Below are 19,654 nucleotides of genomic sequence, written 5' to 3'. Positions count from 1 at the left end.
ATGAACATGAGGCAATTTGAAGCTGCGATGGAGATTAACTCTTTCTCAAGAGTTAGTATAGTTAAAAAAAAAAAAAAGGATAATTTTCCAGTGGGGATCAATGTGCATCCATTATAATGTATCCTATGGGTAAGAAAACATCGGGAAATAGTACACACTAAGCTAACTGCAAAAGCGTTATTTAATTGTTTATTATTTTCAGTATCATTAAGAATTTGTTTTCCTGTTCTGTAAAATACAAATTCATCCCAATGAAAAAGTGATCAATCAATCACTTCAAAAACTGCTGTGCAATATAGAAGGAACACCAAAAACAGAATTCAAACTCTGGATTCTGCAGGAACTTGGATACTTTGCAGCTCAATGACCTTTGATATATCACTTTATATGGCAGACAATACTAGGGCTCACCAAATCTGGAACACACACACACAGTCTCTCTCACTTTGTCACTTCCCAGCTCATCATTCAGTTAGGCTACTTTCCAGGCAGAGGCAATCAAAGCCCCTGGGCATTCTTTAGTCTCTTTTACCAAGGTCTGACACTGTAGCGGGCTTAGGTTGAAAGGGCAAAACCCTAAGATCAAAGTCAGCCAAACTGCTGAGTTGCTATGCAGAGGACAACTGTCCTGGAGGAGAGCCCAGGCCTGCAGCTGCATTTTCATAAGTGAGAAATAAACTTTTATTGCATTAAGTCATTGGAACTGAGACTGTTTATTATCTCAGCATAAGCTATGGTACCCTGATTAAAATATTCAGACTCTCAAATGCATTCCAGTATCTGTAAAATCATCTACATAAGAGGTGAGGATAAAGTAACATAATGTTGATTTAAAAAAAAAACTTTATAGTGGTGTCTGGGTGGCTCAGTCGGTTAAGAATCCAGCTCTTGATTTCAGCTCAAGTCATGATCCCATGGTTCATGAGATGGAGCCCCATGTGGGGCTTTGCATTGACAGCATGAAGCCTGCTTGGGATTCTCTCTCTCCCCCCTTTCTGCCCCTTCCCACAGCTCATATGTGCTCGTGCACTCTCTCAAATTAAAAAAAAAAAAAAAGTTAAAAAAATTTCTATGAAAGTTCTGCATAAACATACATGAACTAATATGAACTATATGTCTAATATGCCTAATGAAAAGAAAAAGGATATAATTGATAACATAGGATTATAATTATTCAAAATATAGTATTGCTAACATGAATTGATATTTACAGGCTTGAGTATAAAAGAGGAGTAGGAGCCTACATGGAATAGTACACATGTACACATTTGTATGTATGTACGTTAGCCAGTACAAAAGTTTATTTTTCACCTTTTGTCTTATTATGGAGAAAATCAGTGAATAAATAAAATTATAATATAAACTAGAGACAAGCCACAGTGCATTTTTACTTTAGAAAAACATAACACGGTTTGGTCACCTCAAAGGAATAACATTATCTCTTAAGTAGACTCAGTATCTTCATGTTATTCTGAGAATTGCCAAGTCTATGCCTATTTATTGGTATAGAAAAAAAAATAATATGAAAGAAATTAACAGTAAATATCTCTGGAAAATAACTAGGAAAAACCTAAATGATTTATTTTAAAATATTTTATTTATTTTGAGAGAGAGAGGAACACAAGCAGGGGAGGGGTAGAGTAGGAGAGAGAGAGAGAGAGAGACAGAGAGAGAGAGAATCCCAAGCAGGCTCCACGCTGCCAGTACAGAGCCGAACATGGGACTCAAATTCACGAACCATGAGATCGTGACCTGAGCCAAAATCAAGAGTCAGTCATTTAACTGACTGAGCCACCCAGGCGCCCTGGAAAAACCTAAATGATTTCTTAGGAAAATGATTTTAATTACTATAAGATTCCAAATTTATGATTGAGGTATTTTTCATGCTATGTTTTACATCATACTGAGCAATGCAACTTATCAAGACATACCTTGCAACCCAACTTTAACTTTTTATTGTCTTTCTCATATTTGAGAAAAGACAAATTAAAGTAAATTAAAAACATACATTTGACAGTATCAAAAATAAAGTTAAAGGCAAATGCTGTAATATAGAAGATAAATACCAACAAGGGCAATGGACAAAACAACTCAAACTCTGAAGAGAAGGAAAAGCAGAGGTTGTATTCTAGATATTCAGCTATTTAACAACTGCAAGACGTAGAATCAACTAATCAAGACAGACAATGGCTGTAACAATTGGTCCAAATATACTGGAGGAGTATACTGGAATATACCATCTGAATATTAGCACTAAAGTTTCATAATTCTATTTGTTGATTATTTTATTTTCAGAAAAATTCCATTGTAACTAACAAGATGCTTCTCAATTCAGTTTCTCCTGTTTGTCCCAAATCCAAACTTTCTTAGTTACCAGAAAATGCATCTCCCAGTTACACTTATACAACTCATCCTGATTACTGCATTTATCTTAGATATATGTAATGAATATTATCTTGAATAAATATATATAAATATTTATGTATTTTAAAGGGCCCCAATTGACTTTTCTGCACAGCCACAGATGCTGAGTCCACAGCTCTTCAAGTACAGAAAATATGTGAAGTGGGGCACCTGGGTGGCTGAGTCAGTTAAGCATCTGACTTTGGCTCAGGTCATGATCTTACAGTTTGTGAGTTCGAGCCCTGTGTTGGGTTCTGTGTTGACAGCTCAGAGTCTGGAGCCTGCTTCGGATTCCGTGTCTCCTTCTCTCTCTGCCACTCCCCCACTCATGCTCTGTCTCTCTTTGTCTCTCAAAAACAAATAAACATTTAAAAAAATTAAAAGAATAAAATCAGCTAGGAGACACTGTTTATGAATCAAAAACTAAGCTTTAGCCAGATACCAAAAATGTCAGTACCATGATGCTGGACTCCCAGCACCAAGAATTGTGAGAAATAAATGTCTGTTGTTTATAAGCCACATGGTCTGTAGTACCTTTGTGATAGCACCCTGAATGAGCTAAGACAACAAAGGGGTCTGGCACCACAAAGGGTTTTTGATACAGCTGATGTTTTATTTCCATCTTAAAAGAAATGTTAGATAAAACAAAGAATGCATGCAATCTCTTTGTTTGAAAAATACATTTCCATAAAAATATGGCCCATTTGAGACTAGAACACAAGATATACATGGAAAATGATGAAAAAAAGATTGGGGAGGACCTTACATGCTAAGCTAAGGAATATGAACCTTATCCCATCAGATGCCATAGAATAACAATGCCCAACAGAACTTTCTGCAATGATGGAAATATCCTATACTGTGCAGTCCAATATGGTAGCCAATACACTCATGTGATTATTGATCTGTGAAATGTGGCTACTGCATCTAACAAATAGAATTTAATTCTAATATACTCAAGTTTTTAAAGCCACATGTAGTTGGCTACCATATTGCACAGCCATAAAGCACAAATTATAAGCACTACACTTTTATATTATATAAGTTTATTATATATTATATAATGTAATATATTATATTATATATTAATTATAAGGATCTACACTTCAAAAGGAATGCTAGCTGTTTAGAATGTAGGTTGAAAGACAGATATACTTGGGAGTGAAGAGACAAGTTAGAATAGTACCACCAGTAGTCAAATGATATGAGCCTAAAGGAACGTGATATTAGTGAAGCTGGCCAAGTGGTAATGTAGTCAAGAGCTATTTAGAAAATGAAACTCTATGAGTGGATGTAGAAGGTAAACAAAAGGGAGACTTGGCATGGCTCAGGTTTCTAGTTCAAGAAACTATGTATATGGTGATACCATTTACCTTTAGAGAACAGTGAGGGAAAAGTTTGGGGACAAAAATGATGGTTACAAGTTTCAACTTTATGAGTTTGAATCATACATCCAGTAAAAGTTAGGTGGTTATACATGATGAAAACTCAGAGGCAGTTAATAACTTAGAGGTGGTATTTAAAGAAGTGAATTTTTGATGGATCACTCAGAACACATGGGCAGTCAAACTGCAGAGTTACGGAAAGGACCTAGAAAATTCCCAAATATAAAAGAGGTGAAAGTCATTCTCTTCCACAAACATTTAATAAAGTCTTTGTCTTCCAGGAACTGGGTGGGGTCTTCAGGGAATAAATATGAATAAGATATGGACTGTTCTTCAGATTAGAGGTGTAAAAGAATTCTAAGAGCAGGAAGAAGAGTCCTTGGAGAAATAAGTTCATGGATAACATGGACAACAAATATTGAAAGAGTTAAGAAAATCAGAAGATGAAGTAAGAGATAAAATATTGAGTGCTACAGGAAAGACAGGAAAAGTGTCCATGAACTGATGTGAAAAGGTTATTAATTATCCCCTGCAAGGGCACTTTTAGAATGGTAGAAGTAAAACCAGACTTCAACAACCAGAGGAGGAAATGAAAGGTGTGAAAATAGGGACATTTCAATGGAGGTTATGTCTCCCTTCTCACCCACGCTATTCCTACACATTGGTTTTATTCAGATTCTTTCTCTCCATGATTTCTGAAGGACCTTCCTTACCTTTAACTTCAATAATTCTTTTTCTACTAGCTCTTTTCGTATTACTAATATCTAAATATATTTCAACACTACATTCTTAAATGAATACTCCTCTCTCTCTTCTATTCAATACTTCTCCCTGACAGCATAGCTGAGATTGTTAAGAGTGACCAAAACATATCCCAGGAGAAAAGGCCGACTGAAAAGTAGATTCAGTTATAGGGAAAGTTTTTAGATCATTCATGTTGATTAGGAATAACAAGCCTTCTATTCAAATTTAATATTTTTTGCTGTATTAAGTGACTGTCCAAATAGTTTTGTCTATGGGAATGAGATTTCCAAGCAGCCCCCACCAATTAGCTTGATCTCTTGCAACATATTCCTAAAAGTTCAATGTGTTATCACAAAAAGCATCTACTTTACCCTAGATGTTAAGCTCCTTGAGAAACAATATCATCTTACTTATCCTTTAAGATCCAATGCCCAGAACAGTTTATGAAGTGACATAATAGTCACTCAAACTTAATCATGAAATGATTTGACTGGAATTAAACGTGGCCCATACAATAACTCGTCCAACCACGTCTTCGCATAGTCACATACATCACTGTTTTACAAACACTCCCCAACCACTGTGCCACATATGAAAATGGTTTACTGATGTGCCAAAACAAAAATACCCTCAGCCCTTGGGTTGCTATCAGGGTTCAAGGTGGACAGAGATCAGAGTAAATAGTCTCAAGCATTTACCCCACATGGATATTAATTTCTAAGTATGGCATGACATGGAAAAGGTTGGGAAGCATTGCCCTGGCCCAGATACCCCCAACAAATTAACCTCATTGCTTTTGCCTCCCAGAACTGCATACCTGATGAACACTGCTTAAATACAGAAAATCCTGTTATCACATGTAAAAAACAAAAACAGAGGAAAGAAATAGTTTTAAAATCATTCCCTAAAGCCAAGATTATTACAGGTGAAAACAGAAAAGACAAGTGGAAGAGATCAGAAAAGAGTAATGAAAGAAGAAAAATAATAGTTATTGCTATTAAAATTCATTAAGCAGTTATTATGCCCCAGGAACTGTGCTAAGTGTTTTGTAGAGATTCTTCACACAATCCTTTCTGGTAAATACTATCATTTTCTCTATTTTGCAACACCTAAGCTAAACCTTAGGGTTGCCATTTAACTCACCCAAGGATATACACCAAGTGTATTCTCATAAAAAGCTACTATAAGAATTCAGGGAATCTGACTTCCCATCAGGCTACACTGAAATGGGATCATGATAGCATAATGGAACAGAAGTCAGGAGAGGAAAAATTACTCAAGAACTAAATGATAACAAATACAGCCAAACTGTTCAGAATAAAGACTCTCCTTGTAGAATAAAGAACACTTGGGGAGCACTGGGTGGTTCAGTCAGTTGGGGGTCCGACTTCGGCTTAGGTCATGATCTCACCGTTCAGTTCGTGAGTTCAAACCCCTTGTCGGGTTCTGTGCTGACAGCTCAGAGCCTGGAGCCTGTTTCATATTCTGTCTCTGTCTCTGTCTCTGTCTCTGTCTCTGTCTCTGTCTCTCTGTCTGCTCCTCCCCTGCTCATGCTCTGTGTATCTCTCTCTCAAAAAGTTAATAAACATTAAAAAAAAAAAGAAAAAAAAGAATACTTAGTAATTTGAAGGTAGTGACTTTACAGACTGGTGGTAAAATTGCAGTTTACTTTTTGAGCCAGGCATTAGAACTGGCACTTTAAACTGACGGATTAGGGGCGCCTGGGTGGTTCAGTTGGTTAAGCATCTGACTTCTGCTCGGGTCATGATCTTGCAGCTCGTGAATTTGAGCCCTGCATTGGGCTCTGTGCTGACAGCTCAGAGCCTGGAGCCTGCTTCAGATTCTGTATCTCCCTCTCTCTGCCCCACCCCCACTCACACTCTGTCTCTCTCTCAAAAATAAATAACTGTTAAAAAAAAATTTAAACCGCTGGATTAAAAAACATCTAGCAAGATGGGTATGAATAATTTATATTCCTCCTTGAAACCTAGAGCAAAGATGGATCAGGGAGGTAAACATCTGTTGTTTTTGGTGACTGCATCCTTTTCCTGTTTGCACTCATATTCCTTTATTGGTAGTATCTCTACCATAATAGTCTGGTGAGATAATAGGATTGCTACCATCTCTGCTAAAAGATAGGCCAAATTTTTTTCTCCATCCGAGGAATTCAATCCCTGAGCTGAGGGACAAAAAAAGTGAAAACCACTGCATATCTATACAGTAGGGTGGAAATAAACTTCTGTTTTGGGTTCTTATCTCCTAAGCTGCTTTTAGTTCCTACCTATTACCAAAACCTGATTCTTTAGTTACTCTTTGACTTTTTGAGATATAAATAAATAAATAAATAAATAAATAAATCCCTTCTAGTTTAAGTTAGCCAGGGCTGTTTCATGAAACCATGTTTTATGGTTACTATTTCAACCAAAATAGTAAGTGATACAAGCAGTAACCTAATTCTTTAATATTAGAAGGAAGCAGGAAAGGAAAAGTATATATAAGGAGATAGATGAGAGATGTCATTTCTTTATTTCTTCGAGGGAGGGAGGGATGTTATTTCTTTTGAGAAACCTAATGACTATTTTCCCTAACTAAATATTTATTTTCTTAGTCTAGTCAAACCTATTCCATTTATTAAATATCTGGGTGCAAATACTATGCTTAGTCCTGGATGAAAAATAAGTAAATTGCCTCTGCTCTCATAGAGTTTCTCTAAGTTCTCCATCAATTTCATTTCTCAATGATCCTGGACATAGGAGATTGGTATATCACTGATACATAATCACCTTGACATTTTGGCATTTGACCTCAAAGCCAAATTAACATTTTACAGTATTTTAAGTGTACGGCTAAACATTTTGGGAAGGTTAAGTTTCATCTGTGCAAAGAATATCAATTCTTTAAGAATGTATACTTGTTAAATATATTCCGAAGCTCTGAGTCTTTGTATAAAACATTCAATATATACTACCTAGCTGAACAAATGATGCCAAACCAGGACAATTTGTACATGTTGAGAAAATTCCACTTTCCAAGGATGCATAAACACATAGAATGGAGTCCCAAAAAGGCAGAGACTTCTTGCATCTTGAGCCCTGCTAATTCTCACCACAGGGCCCACCACGGACACAATTTAAGTGCTCAAGAGTATTTACCAAATAAATGGCAGTGAGAAAATATATAAATGTTAACTAGTGAAAGTATTCCCTATTTTTGCCTAAAATGAGTGATTCCTATTGATGTCTTATGAGTTTACAAGCTTCTTGTAAGTAACCAGATGGAAAAGATATTACCAATCCCACATCCATAATTCAATAATGAATTGCTCCAGGAGGAATTGAGGTAGAAGTATGTATGATTAGATTAATAGAAGTTGCTGTAAAATAACACTACTCCCAGACTGTGTCTAGCAAATCAAGAAAACCTTTGGAGGAGGGACGGGAAGCAGGGAATTGAGGTAGGATATTAAATTATTTGAGGTAGGATATTAAATTATTTAATATAGGATATTAAATTATTTATTAATAATCAATAAATGCCAAGGTTAACTCACTTTTTAAAAATAAAATTAGACTTTTAATATTCACAAAACTCACTATGTTTTAACAGAAAGATACTGTGCATATAACATTCACTTGTTTTTTGTTCGAAAATAAGCTAGCCATCCTTATGTACAGTATCACTTTAAATTGGTTACTTTAAGTAATCACAGGAAGCAGGATGGTAACTAGGCATGTTGGAAAAGTTCAGACAGAGCTAGGTTTCAATGCAGTTTTGCCATGGCCCAACCATGTGTCCTTGGACAAATTATTTAAAATAATGTTAAAAAATAAAATAAAATAAAATAATTATTAAATTAAAATAAAATAAAATTAAAAAAATAATGTTTCAGTTAGAAAGTAAGGTTAAAGAAAACTAATTTTGTGTCTTAGCTTATTGGTATAGGAACAATTAAAATTAAATTAATATTGTGTAATTACTAGACACTAGGTATTAATAGTACTTGCCTTTTATTACTTTTTCATAGCATCCTGTGTGTTCTTCATTATAACAATTGTTTGATGAGTGTCTCTCTGCTCCTCTAGTCTATAAGTGCCATGGAGGAAGAAATGTCTATTTCGCTCACAACAGATCCCCAGTGCCTAGTTATGAGCAGCTGAATAAATACTGACTGCCTAAATAAAGGCCAGCATACTAAATTTCATGCTCATCTCCACTATATAAAGTACCTTTCTTTCCCCATTTTTAATGAGGAGATGTTACACTGGAAAGGTTAAGTGACTTGCTAAAGATCAGAAAGGAAAAAAGGGTCAGGATTGGAATCTAAGCCTTGGTCTCCTAATATACCATATTGAATACAAAATGAAAAAGCATCAGTGCCATGGCATGAAAAAAGAAATAATTTCCTGCTTTTAAGGCAAGGACTATTCTTCACAAAGTTATACCAAAATTGCTTATAATAATTGTTTATAATAATCAACCTACATGCTAAAAAATAATGACCCTACAATTTTTTTTCTTGCTTTATAGATTTTACTGTGACAAGAATGTCCTACAGAGAGAAAGGAAATCTAAGTATTAATGGAGATGTTCATTCCTCCTTATTCTATCAATAAGAAGCAAATACCATTAAATTGCTAAATCTTCACCATCTATAACAATATAAAAAAAATAAGAATGCTCAACCATTAGACAACTACTTATACAAAGCCTATCATATGTTGTACATAATATTTAGCACTTAGGATATAGCAGAAGATAAGACAGATAAGGAGCCTCTTATCATAGAAACTGGGTATTTTTAATATTAGGAAGCCTACTCTTTCCTTTGTATACATTTTCCAATTTCTACTGAGATAATCTAATTGTTCTTTGGAATATTTTCAGGTTCCAAGTTAATGTTATTTCTAGTTACATATTCATTGTAACTGAGTTAGATTAAAACAAAAAAATTTGGAAATTTCATGGAGTTCAAGTATTTTACAAATAAAATATTCTCCTCATAAATGTTACCACATAAGAGTTAGGGAAATGATTTTCACCCATTCTTTCCCGTGACACAAATAAACTAGCACTGGTGTGCTGTGACAAATACTTTTAAAGTGGGGAGGCAAAATGAGCATTCACCAAAATAAATAATTCACCAAAATAAATAATTTCATCCCATAATCTGGAAGCAAATATATGAGTTCTGAACATTGCCCAAACACTGTCAGCAACAATCAAGCTTTGGACATCAGGTAGCCAGCTAATTTTAGGACTTGAACTGAATGAATATATTAGATGCTGGTTAAAGAGCACAGTTTTCGTAAGCTATAGTTCAGAATTTGGCTTTTAACATACACTATGTTAGTGAGTTATCCGATAGAATCATACCGAAAAGTCTGTACTCTTCTGAGCATTATAGAAATGAAGACAGAAAATCAATGGCAATAAACATTATATATAAGATTTATAAAAGCAAATTATAGAAGCAAAATAAAAACATAAGGATCATCCCAAAGTTATCATCAGGCCCATAATTTACAAGTATAAGAAATATAATACTCAGGGTACTCTGGACTTTCATAGGACTATACAGATAGCACTAAATAACAGATAGTGAGAAAAATAATTTCTGCTTCAATCTTTATATCAAAGTCTTCTAATCTTTATATCAAAAACAAAGTCTCAGTTTGGTGGTAATGTCTTTAACACCTCACGAATATTTACTTACTTCCACTTTAACAGAAAGTGGACCTGGATTCACTGGTTTGTGAACCAATAGTACCCACCTCAGATAATGCGATTTACACCAGTGGTTCTCAAATGTTTTGGTCTTTTACATTGTTAAAAATTATTCAGGATTCCAAAGAATTTATATTTATGTGAACTATGCATATCAATATTTAATGTTAATTAAATGTAAGAAACTTTTAAAATATCATTTAAAATAAATCCATTACATGTTAACTTTTTTATGAAAAGTATATTGTCAAAAAGAAAACCAAAAAAGTGAAAAAGTCACACTGACAGACTTTTCCAAATCCCTTCAATGTCTGGCTTAAACAAACAGAACTACATAGAAAAAGATAAACTGCCAGGTTTTCATATTTTCTCCTGCAATCATTTCCAAAGCGTTTGGTTGAAATATATGAAGAAAATTGCTGTTCACATAGATATGAACTTGGAAAAAGGAAGAGCATTTTAATAGCCTTCTTAGATACTAGTGCGTAGTTTGTTTTTTAATACTACACCAAAACTCCACAAGAGGTAAAAACTACTTAGTGCTTCCTCAGCACTTTTCTTGGATGGATCCTTCAAATAGTGAAGCCTTGGCTCTGTAAGTCAACTCTTCAGAGAGGGAGTAACCAATGAAGCCACTTTAATCATCTTATAGATTTTCAGCGTTGTAAGTCTTATTACAGATTTGTTCTAACTCAATCTTATTACATGGAATATTTAAATATTATGATTGATGCCATAAAACAATTTACATCAGTAATAAAAGAATGTATCAAATGAAGGTTATTATCATAATAAATGTCACCAATTGGATATCATTCCTTTTCAACTTTATAAGGCATTAAGTAGAATAATAAGTGGCAATCAATCATCTACTTTTATTCATAACCTGGTATTTACAACATAATGACCTGGTCTACTTAATCAAAAGTCTGATCATATGCCAGACCTAGACATCTTGTTAAAGGGGAAAAAAAAGAGGGAAAAAAATTCAAACAAAGAGTGGAATTTACAATCCTGGATTATCCTTAGACCCCGTGGGACACTAGATAAATCACTTTACTCTCCTGAGTCATCTTTGTCATATTTAAGGTGTTATTTAAGTCATCATTTCTGTTCCAAATCTAATATTTAAAGAACTCCACAATCTAGCATTCTATAGTAAGAATAGGCTCAAAAAATTTATTTTGTAAATTTAAACTTTTGAATGACTTAGAACTATTATTTATAGATGAATTCATTTTAGAAAGGATTTTTCAGAGGGTGAAATATCAAATTTATCCACTTACTAATTCAAAATTTGGTATATTTAAATTCAGATATGTTTAGTTTTGTTAGGTATTAAATAATTGCTCCAATATTAAAAGTGACTATATTTGCCTTTTTTTTTCCTTTGCCACATAGGAAAGGAAATGTTACCATGCAACTGATAACATTGTGCATTTAAATACTTTGTGCCATGCAAAATGAATGCTGTTTCTGACTAATGGGGTATATGACATAGATTGAAGCATACAAAATTGTTACTTTTCCAGGTCGAAAACAGTGGAATGCAGGAAACTTCATATAGTATAAGCAAATTACTTAAGGGAAGATTAAAGACCAATAACAAGAAAATGCTGGTAAGGAATAACTTTTCTTCTCTTAAATTCTATGAGATAAAATATTCATAAGGTTTTTCTGCACTACTACTATTATTCCAAATAATAATGATTTTCTAGTAAGTAACAGTACCGTACAAAGAACTCTAGGACTCACAGACGCTACTAAATAGGAATCCTGCCCTTAAGAGGTCTGCATTCTGATAGGCAAAATGAAAGTACGCAACAATATATAAAGCAGAAAGACAGAAGTATTACAAGATAGTGTGGTCAAATACAAGATTAGTTCCTAAGAGGAAAGCATGCCCTTTGAACAAGGTAAAGAGATTTGGAGGTGAGGTATTAATTTATAATTTATAAATGAAAGCGAGTAACTATTTGGTTGTTTAACTTCTTATAGTAAATAGGCTTTTAAAGACAACCGTCATGATCTCAGGCAGGCACCCTTGATAATGGGGGCAGGGAGGAGTAACACCAGGTCAAAGAAATCTGCCTTGCTAGGTCACCAGGCAGCCCATCTTAGGCCTGCAGGGAAAGCTCACTGAGGCTTTGCCTCACCTGACCGTCCTGACGACGAAGTACACCAGCACCGCGCCGCTCACCACCATCAACACGGTCAGGGCCCGCTGGGTCATTGGCTTGTCGCCGGGGTTGGGGCTCACAGCAAGGCTGCCACCCAATGAGTCTTCTTCCCCGGCCTTCCCTCCTGAGTCTTCTGACGCAAGTCCTGCCCGGGGGCTGCTGCCATTGCCGCCCTCAGAGCCCCGCGGCCCTTTAGCTTCTGCGGGAGCGCGGCCCGTGGACTGGGCAACGGCGGGACCCGGAGGCACGGACGACAGGGTCCGCGGCCCGCGGTCCGGAGGCCCGGGGTCCGGCGCGGCCTCGGCCGCCTGCAGCAGCACAGCCAAAGGCCCTCCCAAACCTGGCAGCAGTAGCAGAAGCAGGAAAGCGGAGATCAAGAGGGGACTGAGGCAGCAGTTGCAGTGCGGGGCCTTCATCGTCCCCGGACCGTCCTCTCACCACGCGGGAGCCGCCAGGCTCGCCGCCCTGGCTCCAAGAGGAACCATGGGCGCAGTGGAGAACGAAGAAGAGGTGACCAAATCGGGAACTGAGGCCCAGCCGTGGCAGGTGGTAGTGGCAGCAACAGCGGCAGCGGCAGCGGCCGCGGCCAGGAAAACCGGAAGTTCGTACATCTCAGCAGCCAGTGATACTACGGACGCTTTAGGTTGCTAACAAGTAGGGGCAGGCGCGTCCAATGACGTCAGGCGCGCCTGGTAGTCTGCGCACGCGCTTTGCCAGGACAAGGGCAAATCTTTCGGTTTCGTCACAGGTAAGAAAGTAAACACGAAAGGATGGTGTAAAGTGTGCAGCAACTCTGCTTGGGAAAACCATGAGAAATTGGAAGCTCATAATTGAGGTCCTTGGTGCAAAACTGCAGAAACACAGCTAATCATTGATCAAGCGAGCTTGACTTTGCCTCAGCTCAGGTACAAATTACGTTCATGTTTCCGACTGTCTCTAAGACCCTGACTCCCTTTCCTTAGTGCATTTACTTTAGAAACTTGTGATTGTAAATTCATTCTCTGCCTTTCTGAGATACAAATCCTTTTAAAAGTTCTTGCCAGTTTTACAACCAAAGGCTGTATTTCTTAAGGAACATCTTTTTTGAAATGTGATCAACAAAGAAGACAGCCACCCTAATAAGTCCCAGGTTCTGTGGAAGGGTAGGAGAGCCTAACTCAGGCAGGCCCCTTGACCAAGTTCTAAAACTACCTTCTGTCACAAAACTATGAGAAAAAATAACCATTTCCCTCCGGGAAGACCAGTTAGTAAACACAGGTGTTCTATGATGCACCCTACCTCAGCTTTTAAAATCTCCAGCTGTTTCTGAGGACTTGAACTAGAATAGAGTTGTGCGATAATTTTGAGTAAAATCTTCCTTATCTGTTTAACTTTGACATCAGTAATATAGAATGTTGGTTTGAGCAGATAACTATAAACAAAAGAGGCCGGAACGCAAGCCAAAGTGAATATTTGTTCTTATTTAAAAAACTTACTTATTCAACAAATTGATTAGAAATTCTACTCCTTGATTAGCATTGTGGTAAATTATGTGTATCGGACAATAGACAAATAAGATTGGATCCTTGCTCTTATAGCACTTAAGTTCAAGTAGAGATAACACAATGAGCAGTTGCATTAATTCTGAATTCTGAAGTGTTACAAATGACAAGTACAAATCTAGGGTAAAACTTTTGTAAAGGGCTTTTGTAGGTAGTGTAGATAGGATAATATCTTAGCCACTTGGAAGTAACAGAGTAATGCAATTGCTCCTGCCTGGTAAAATTACAGGGACTAGACATCTTAATTCTGGGTTGCAGTGTGAGGGAGAGCATTAGTGACACACCCTAATTTTAGCTTTCAACCTGGCACTTATCAGTAATAAAATGGCTGTTTGGATTTTCTATCTTCCTTGATTCACAATTTTCATCAGAGTCGTATATAGAAGAGTGTTGGTATGATATGCTCTCCACCACCTCTCAAAAACTTCCAGTATACAACACATCAACCCCCCCACCCCCCAAAAAAAGGTATCATCTTTCCTTCCTTAAAATATATCATTTTACCAGTGTGTACTTTATTTTGATTTGATGGCATTATTCTTCTCCAAGATGCTCAAGTATAAAATCGGAGTCATCCTTTACAATTGGTTTACCATCTGCAGCAGTCTTTGCCAGTAACTGGAATATACAAAGTACTAAATAATTTAAATAGCAGAGTCAAATTATTGTTTCTAAATGATTAGAGTATGTCATGTTCTGATTTTTTTCCAGATATTACTCTCAGCCACCTGAATCAGAATCTGAAATGGAGTATGTTTAAAATGCAGGTTTAGGTCACTATTCCAGAAATTCTGAGCTAGAATTCTTGGGATTGGGGACAAGGACCATCTGCATTTTTACTAAGCTCTCAGAGTGATTTTCATTTGCATTAAAGTTTAAGGATCTTTTTCCTTTCCCTTGCCACATGCATCCAGATGTTGTCAAATCTTACCCACTTCCCTCTCATCTTTTTCATTAATTCTTTTTTGTGCTTCTGATAGGGAATCATTTTTTTATATTGCTAGAGCTATTATGTTGGTTATTTGGGTCCCAGCCCTTTTTACCTTTAATTAAGCTTTATGTACTACTGCTGGGGTAAACTTTCAAGCTCAGATCTCTTTTAAAATAACAACACCAAGTATATTTTTACCCAGAGATTTTTAGTCCTCAACAACAGTGAGGACTGCAAACCAGCTACAAATTATTGTGTTCTTGGAATAACACTATTATTTCCAAAGTATAATGAAAAAAAATATTTTCAATTTCATCACAGGAACTAGGAGCAAGTTTCCCGGGAGAAAGTACTATATTTTGCTTGTGTATAAAATGACAACTTGAGCCACACATGTCTATTTAAAAAACATTATATAATTATACCAAACTATATAACTAGTGTTTCTGAATTATCACTATTAACAATAAAACTACATGTTCATTTCCTTGTTTTCATTTGGCTTGTCAACAAGTTGTGCTGACCAATAGAGATTTAGAAACATATAAGTGAGAAAAATTCTTATAACAAAGAATTTATATAAACTTACTTAAGTTAATATGTATAATGGGAAAAGGTTGCCATTATTCTGATTTATCAAGGAATACCTCAGCTGACCGACAACAGTCTTCCATGAAAATACAGTGGCCTGCTGAGTAAAGTCTAAAGCCTACAGTCTGGTATTGAATAATGATACTGAGTACTAATTAAGTATCTATTGTGTACTAGAATTCATATTATCAAATGTTAAGCTATTATGTGTTTAATCCTCACAAAAAGCCATCATTATTCCTGTTTCGTAATTAAGGAAACTGAAACACAGGATCATCATTTGGGTGAAAATCCATTTGAGTGAAAAAGGGCTGGGCAGTCTAGCAGCAGAGGGGGGCTATTTCCTCTTACATTTTTATCTTCTCCTAATTAAGAGTTTCCGATTTTTGACCCTAGCTTATAGTCTCAACCAGCTTGTCTCGAATCAGTGCTCCATAACCAATAGCAAAAAGATCTCAGTGGCATACAGCAAATAGGCATTTATTTTGCACATGTTTGATGAAGCTGAGGTTGACTAATTTAAGCTGACCTTGTATAGGCTTGGTTCCAGGCCAAAGACTGAGTTCACTTTTACTCCAGGCACCTCTCATTCTGGGATCTCATGGCCTCCTGGGTCATGTCCTTCATAAGTCTAAGGTCAGAACTTCACGAAGCAGAATGGGTGACTGGAAAGGCAATAGGCATAATTCTCAAGGAGACAATAGGCATAATGAGAAATGAGGAGCCATGTGCATCTGGTTTTTTAAATGAAAACAACTGGTTACCACAAAGTCCTACCTTATGCCCTTGACATGCATTTCATTGGAAAGAGATGTGTTACATGGGCACTTCTTGCTTTCAGGAATCTGGGAATTTTAATATTTAGATGGATGTTTTCTAGTCTCTAACCAAATTGTATTTATGCTAACAAAGAAAAAAAAGAAAGTTTATATTGATAGGTATTTCATTTTTAGTTCAATGTAATGGCGAGCAAGGCTCAATAAGTGTTCCCTGGTGTTAGAATCTCCTTGTCCACTAAAATGAGGGAAGATGGGAGGATGGCTCAACTGTAATAGTCATTCATAGTCATATCTGACTGAAGGAATCTCTTACCTTTTAAGGGGCAGAAACTTCCATATCAGTGGATTGTCTATATCCTGAAATCCAAAAGTAAACAGAATCCAATTGTCCAGAAAAGAGAATATGAACTGATTACATAACCAAGAGGCCAAGAGAATTTACTGAAACCTAGAGTATAAAGGCAGAATTGGAATGTCAGACAACTAAAGAACAATAGTTCAAGAATAAGGGAACAGTGCTATTGGGATAAGCACAGCATAACCAAGTAGGAACATGAATAAATGTTAGAATTAAGTGTCTAAAAGAAAATTACCACACTAATGGGCTATGGTTCCTGAGAGGAAAGAAAAAAGTGAGCCTACCATTGCTCTGGACCTCTGTTTGGGGAAAATTTCCCAGCTCCAATGCAGTGATCTGAAATTCAGTCAGAATATGGAAGTCTTTCTTATCTAAGGAGGCAGAGATGAATGAGAGTTTGAAGTGGTTGGAATCTGTGGGGCAGGGATTAAGAGAAGGAGTCTGTAGAGTTATGTCATTCATATGAGGATTCCCCATAAGTACCTTACTGAGAGCTGGGCTGGACAGCCACAGGCATGGCCCCTCAACGCTTATAGGAGAGTGACTGCTACAGAGGTGAGAGCAGAACAGAGATGTTAAGACATTAGAGTGCTGAGGACCTTGAAATTTTGGCCCAGACATACTGAATAGACCTTAATAACTCCTAACAACATGGAAATCAAGCTGAGTCACTGCTGAATGATAAAGGCCACACCCAGAGAAAGGCCCACTCTAACAAAGCTTAAAACCAAGGCTGAATATGATTCTTAGAGGACGCAGTTTGGAGTTCCAACCTCTCCAGTTTAGAGGGACTTGGAACATAGAAAATATAGCCTCAGGAACAGAGATATAAAGATTCAAGAAAAGTGAACAGAACCTCATGATCTTAAGGGACACTATTATACGATTTAATATGTGCATTGGAGCTCCAAAAGAAAAATCAGAATATACTGAGGCAATAAACATTTTTGAAAAATGAGAGCAGAAAATGTTTACTTACAGTGCCAAGAGGATCACATCAGAATACAAAGAAAACTACCTTTAGGCATATCAGACTCCTATAGACAGTCACAAATATCAGAATCCAAAATAGAGTATCTTGAAGGGAGATATATAAAAAAAGATGCAGTACATTCAAAAAACAATGATAGAAATGAAGGCATACATTTAATTAGAAACAGTGTAGACTAGGAGACAAATGTAATGACATCTTTAAGTTGCTAGAAAAATAAAACGGCTATTAATCTTCAATTAAATAGGTGATAAAATTAGCTTCTAAAATACATGGTAAAATAAAAATATTTTCAGGCAATTGAAATACAGATGCCATTGTATAACATTGGGTCAAAAGTGTACAAATATTAGGTTACAGCAAATAATTACCCTTCAGTAAACAAAATACATTTTAAATAATCTCTTCATCAATAGGGAGTAAATAACACAAAACTATTCCATATGATATAATCTACAGTAGTTAACCACAACTGCATTACTGGTTTTCATTGGACACAAATTGGCATATCTAACTTCTCTGCCAGGCTTTATAAAGAAAAATAGTAAATAATGACAATGTGAGCTCACATATGGTAAAGGTAGAAAATCATTGCTATAAAAATGTTACTGCAAAAATTCATGATCTTAATTTTACCTAATTGTATCTGAATTCCATATGTCTAGTGTAAATTTATCCTTAAAAAGTTCTGCCAAACAGGTAAAACAAGAATGTCTAATTGTGCAGAATTCGTCTGTATTATGTACTAACAAATCAGTCTTTTTATATCATTTTACACAAAATTGTTGCCTTCCAAAGTACTCCTTCCAAATGGGACAGTGTTATATGAGTGAGATTTTAATGTTTCTAAAATTCTCTTTTCTAAAGACTTTTAAATTGAAAGATAACCTATCGAAATGAGATTCATACAAGAATGCCTATTGGATTCAGTGCAGCTTGAAGTTAAGCTAGGATTTCAAAATATTTGAAGCTTAGAAAACTGCTAAGTGCTTGTTTTTTATAGCACAGAATGGGTTTAAAGATTTTTTTTTATCATTTGGGAGGGATTTTTTTTTCCATTTATTTATTTTTATATATAATTTATTGTCAAGTTAGCTAACATACAGTATATGTAGGGTGCTCTTGGCTTTGGAAGTAGATTCCTGTGATTCATCACTTACATAAAATACCTAGTGCTTATCCCAACAAGTTCCCTCTTCAATGCCCATCAGCCATTTTCCCCACGACCTCCTCACCCCAATCAACTCTCGGTTTGTTCTCTATATTTAAGAGTCTCTTGTAGGGGTGCCTGGATGGCTCAGGTCATGATCTCATGGCTTGTGAGTTCAAGCCCCCTGTTGGGCTCTGTGCTGACAGCTCAGAGCCTGAGGCCTGCTTCAGTTTCTGTTTACCTTTCTCTCTGCCCCTCCCCTGCTCACACTCTGTCTCTTAAGGTTTGCCTCCCTCTTTGTTTGTAACTTATTTTCCCTTGCCTTCCCCTATGGTCTTCTGTTAAGTTTCTCAAATTCCACATCTGAGTGAAAACATATGATACCTGTTTCTCTGACTGACTTACTTCACTTGGCATAATACCTTCCAGTTCCATCCACATTGCTGCAAATGGCAGGATTTCATTCTTTCTCATTAACAAGTAGTATTACATTGTACATATAAACCACATCTTCTTTATCCATTCATCAGTTGATGGACATTTGGGTTCTTTCCACAATTTGGCTATTGTTGATAACGCTGCTCTAAATATTGGGGTACATGTGCCCCTATGAATCAGTGCCCCTGTATCCTTTGGATAAATTCCTAGTAGTGCTATTGCTGGGTCTTAGGGTAATTTTTTTTTTTAATTTTTTGAGGACCCTCCACACTGTTTTCCCCAGGGGCTGCGCCAGTTTGTATTCCCACCAACAATGCAGAGCGTCCCCCTTTTTCCACATCCTTGCCAACATCTCTTGTTTCCCAAGTTGTTAATTTTAGCCACTGACTGGTGTGAGGTGGTATCTCAATGTGGTTTTGATTTGTGTGTCGCTGATGAT

The 19,654-nt window shown here is 36.4% G+C and overlaps 1 protein-coding gene across 2 annotated transcripts in view; it reads right to left on the bottom strand.

The window, feature by feature from the left end:
- Positions 1-13,050, bottom strand: part of FAM174A (family with sequence similarity 174 member A) — a 37,643-nt gene extending 24,593 nt beyond the window's left edge. Inside the window, exon 1 of one of the 2 annotated variants that reach the window (XM_047089620.1) lies at positions 12,413-13,050. In XM_047089620.1, coding sequence (XP_046945576.1) covers positions 12,413-12,852 — 440 coding nt within the window. In that variant the 5' untranslated portion in view covers positions 12,853-13,050. The remainder of the gene's footprint in view (positions 1-12,412) is intronic. The other variant, XM_047089616.1, reaches the window with a different exon arrangement.
- Between the last annotated feature and the right edge of the window lie 6,604 nt (positions 13,051-19,654).

This window comes from Lynx rufus, unplaced genomic scaffold (assembly GCF_022079265.1).
Source record: "Lynx rufus isolate CCGP_SWC_20201006 ecotype Redwood Valley unplaced genomic scaffold, mLynRuf1.p SCAF_1, whole genome shotgun sequence".
Taxonomy (NCBI): Eukaryota; Metazoa; Chordata; class Mammalia; order Carnivora; family Felidae; genus Lynx; species Lynx rufus.
The sequence above is the reverse complement of the archived record's forward strand: the minus strand, read 5'-3'. Positions and strand labels throughout refer to the sequence as shown.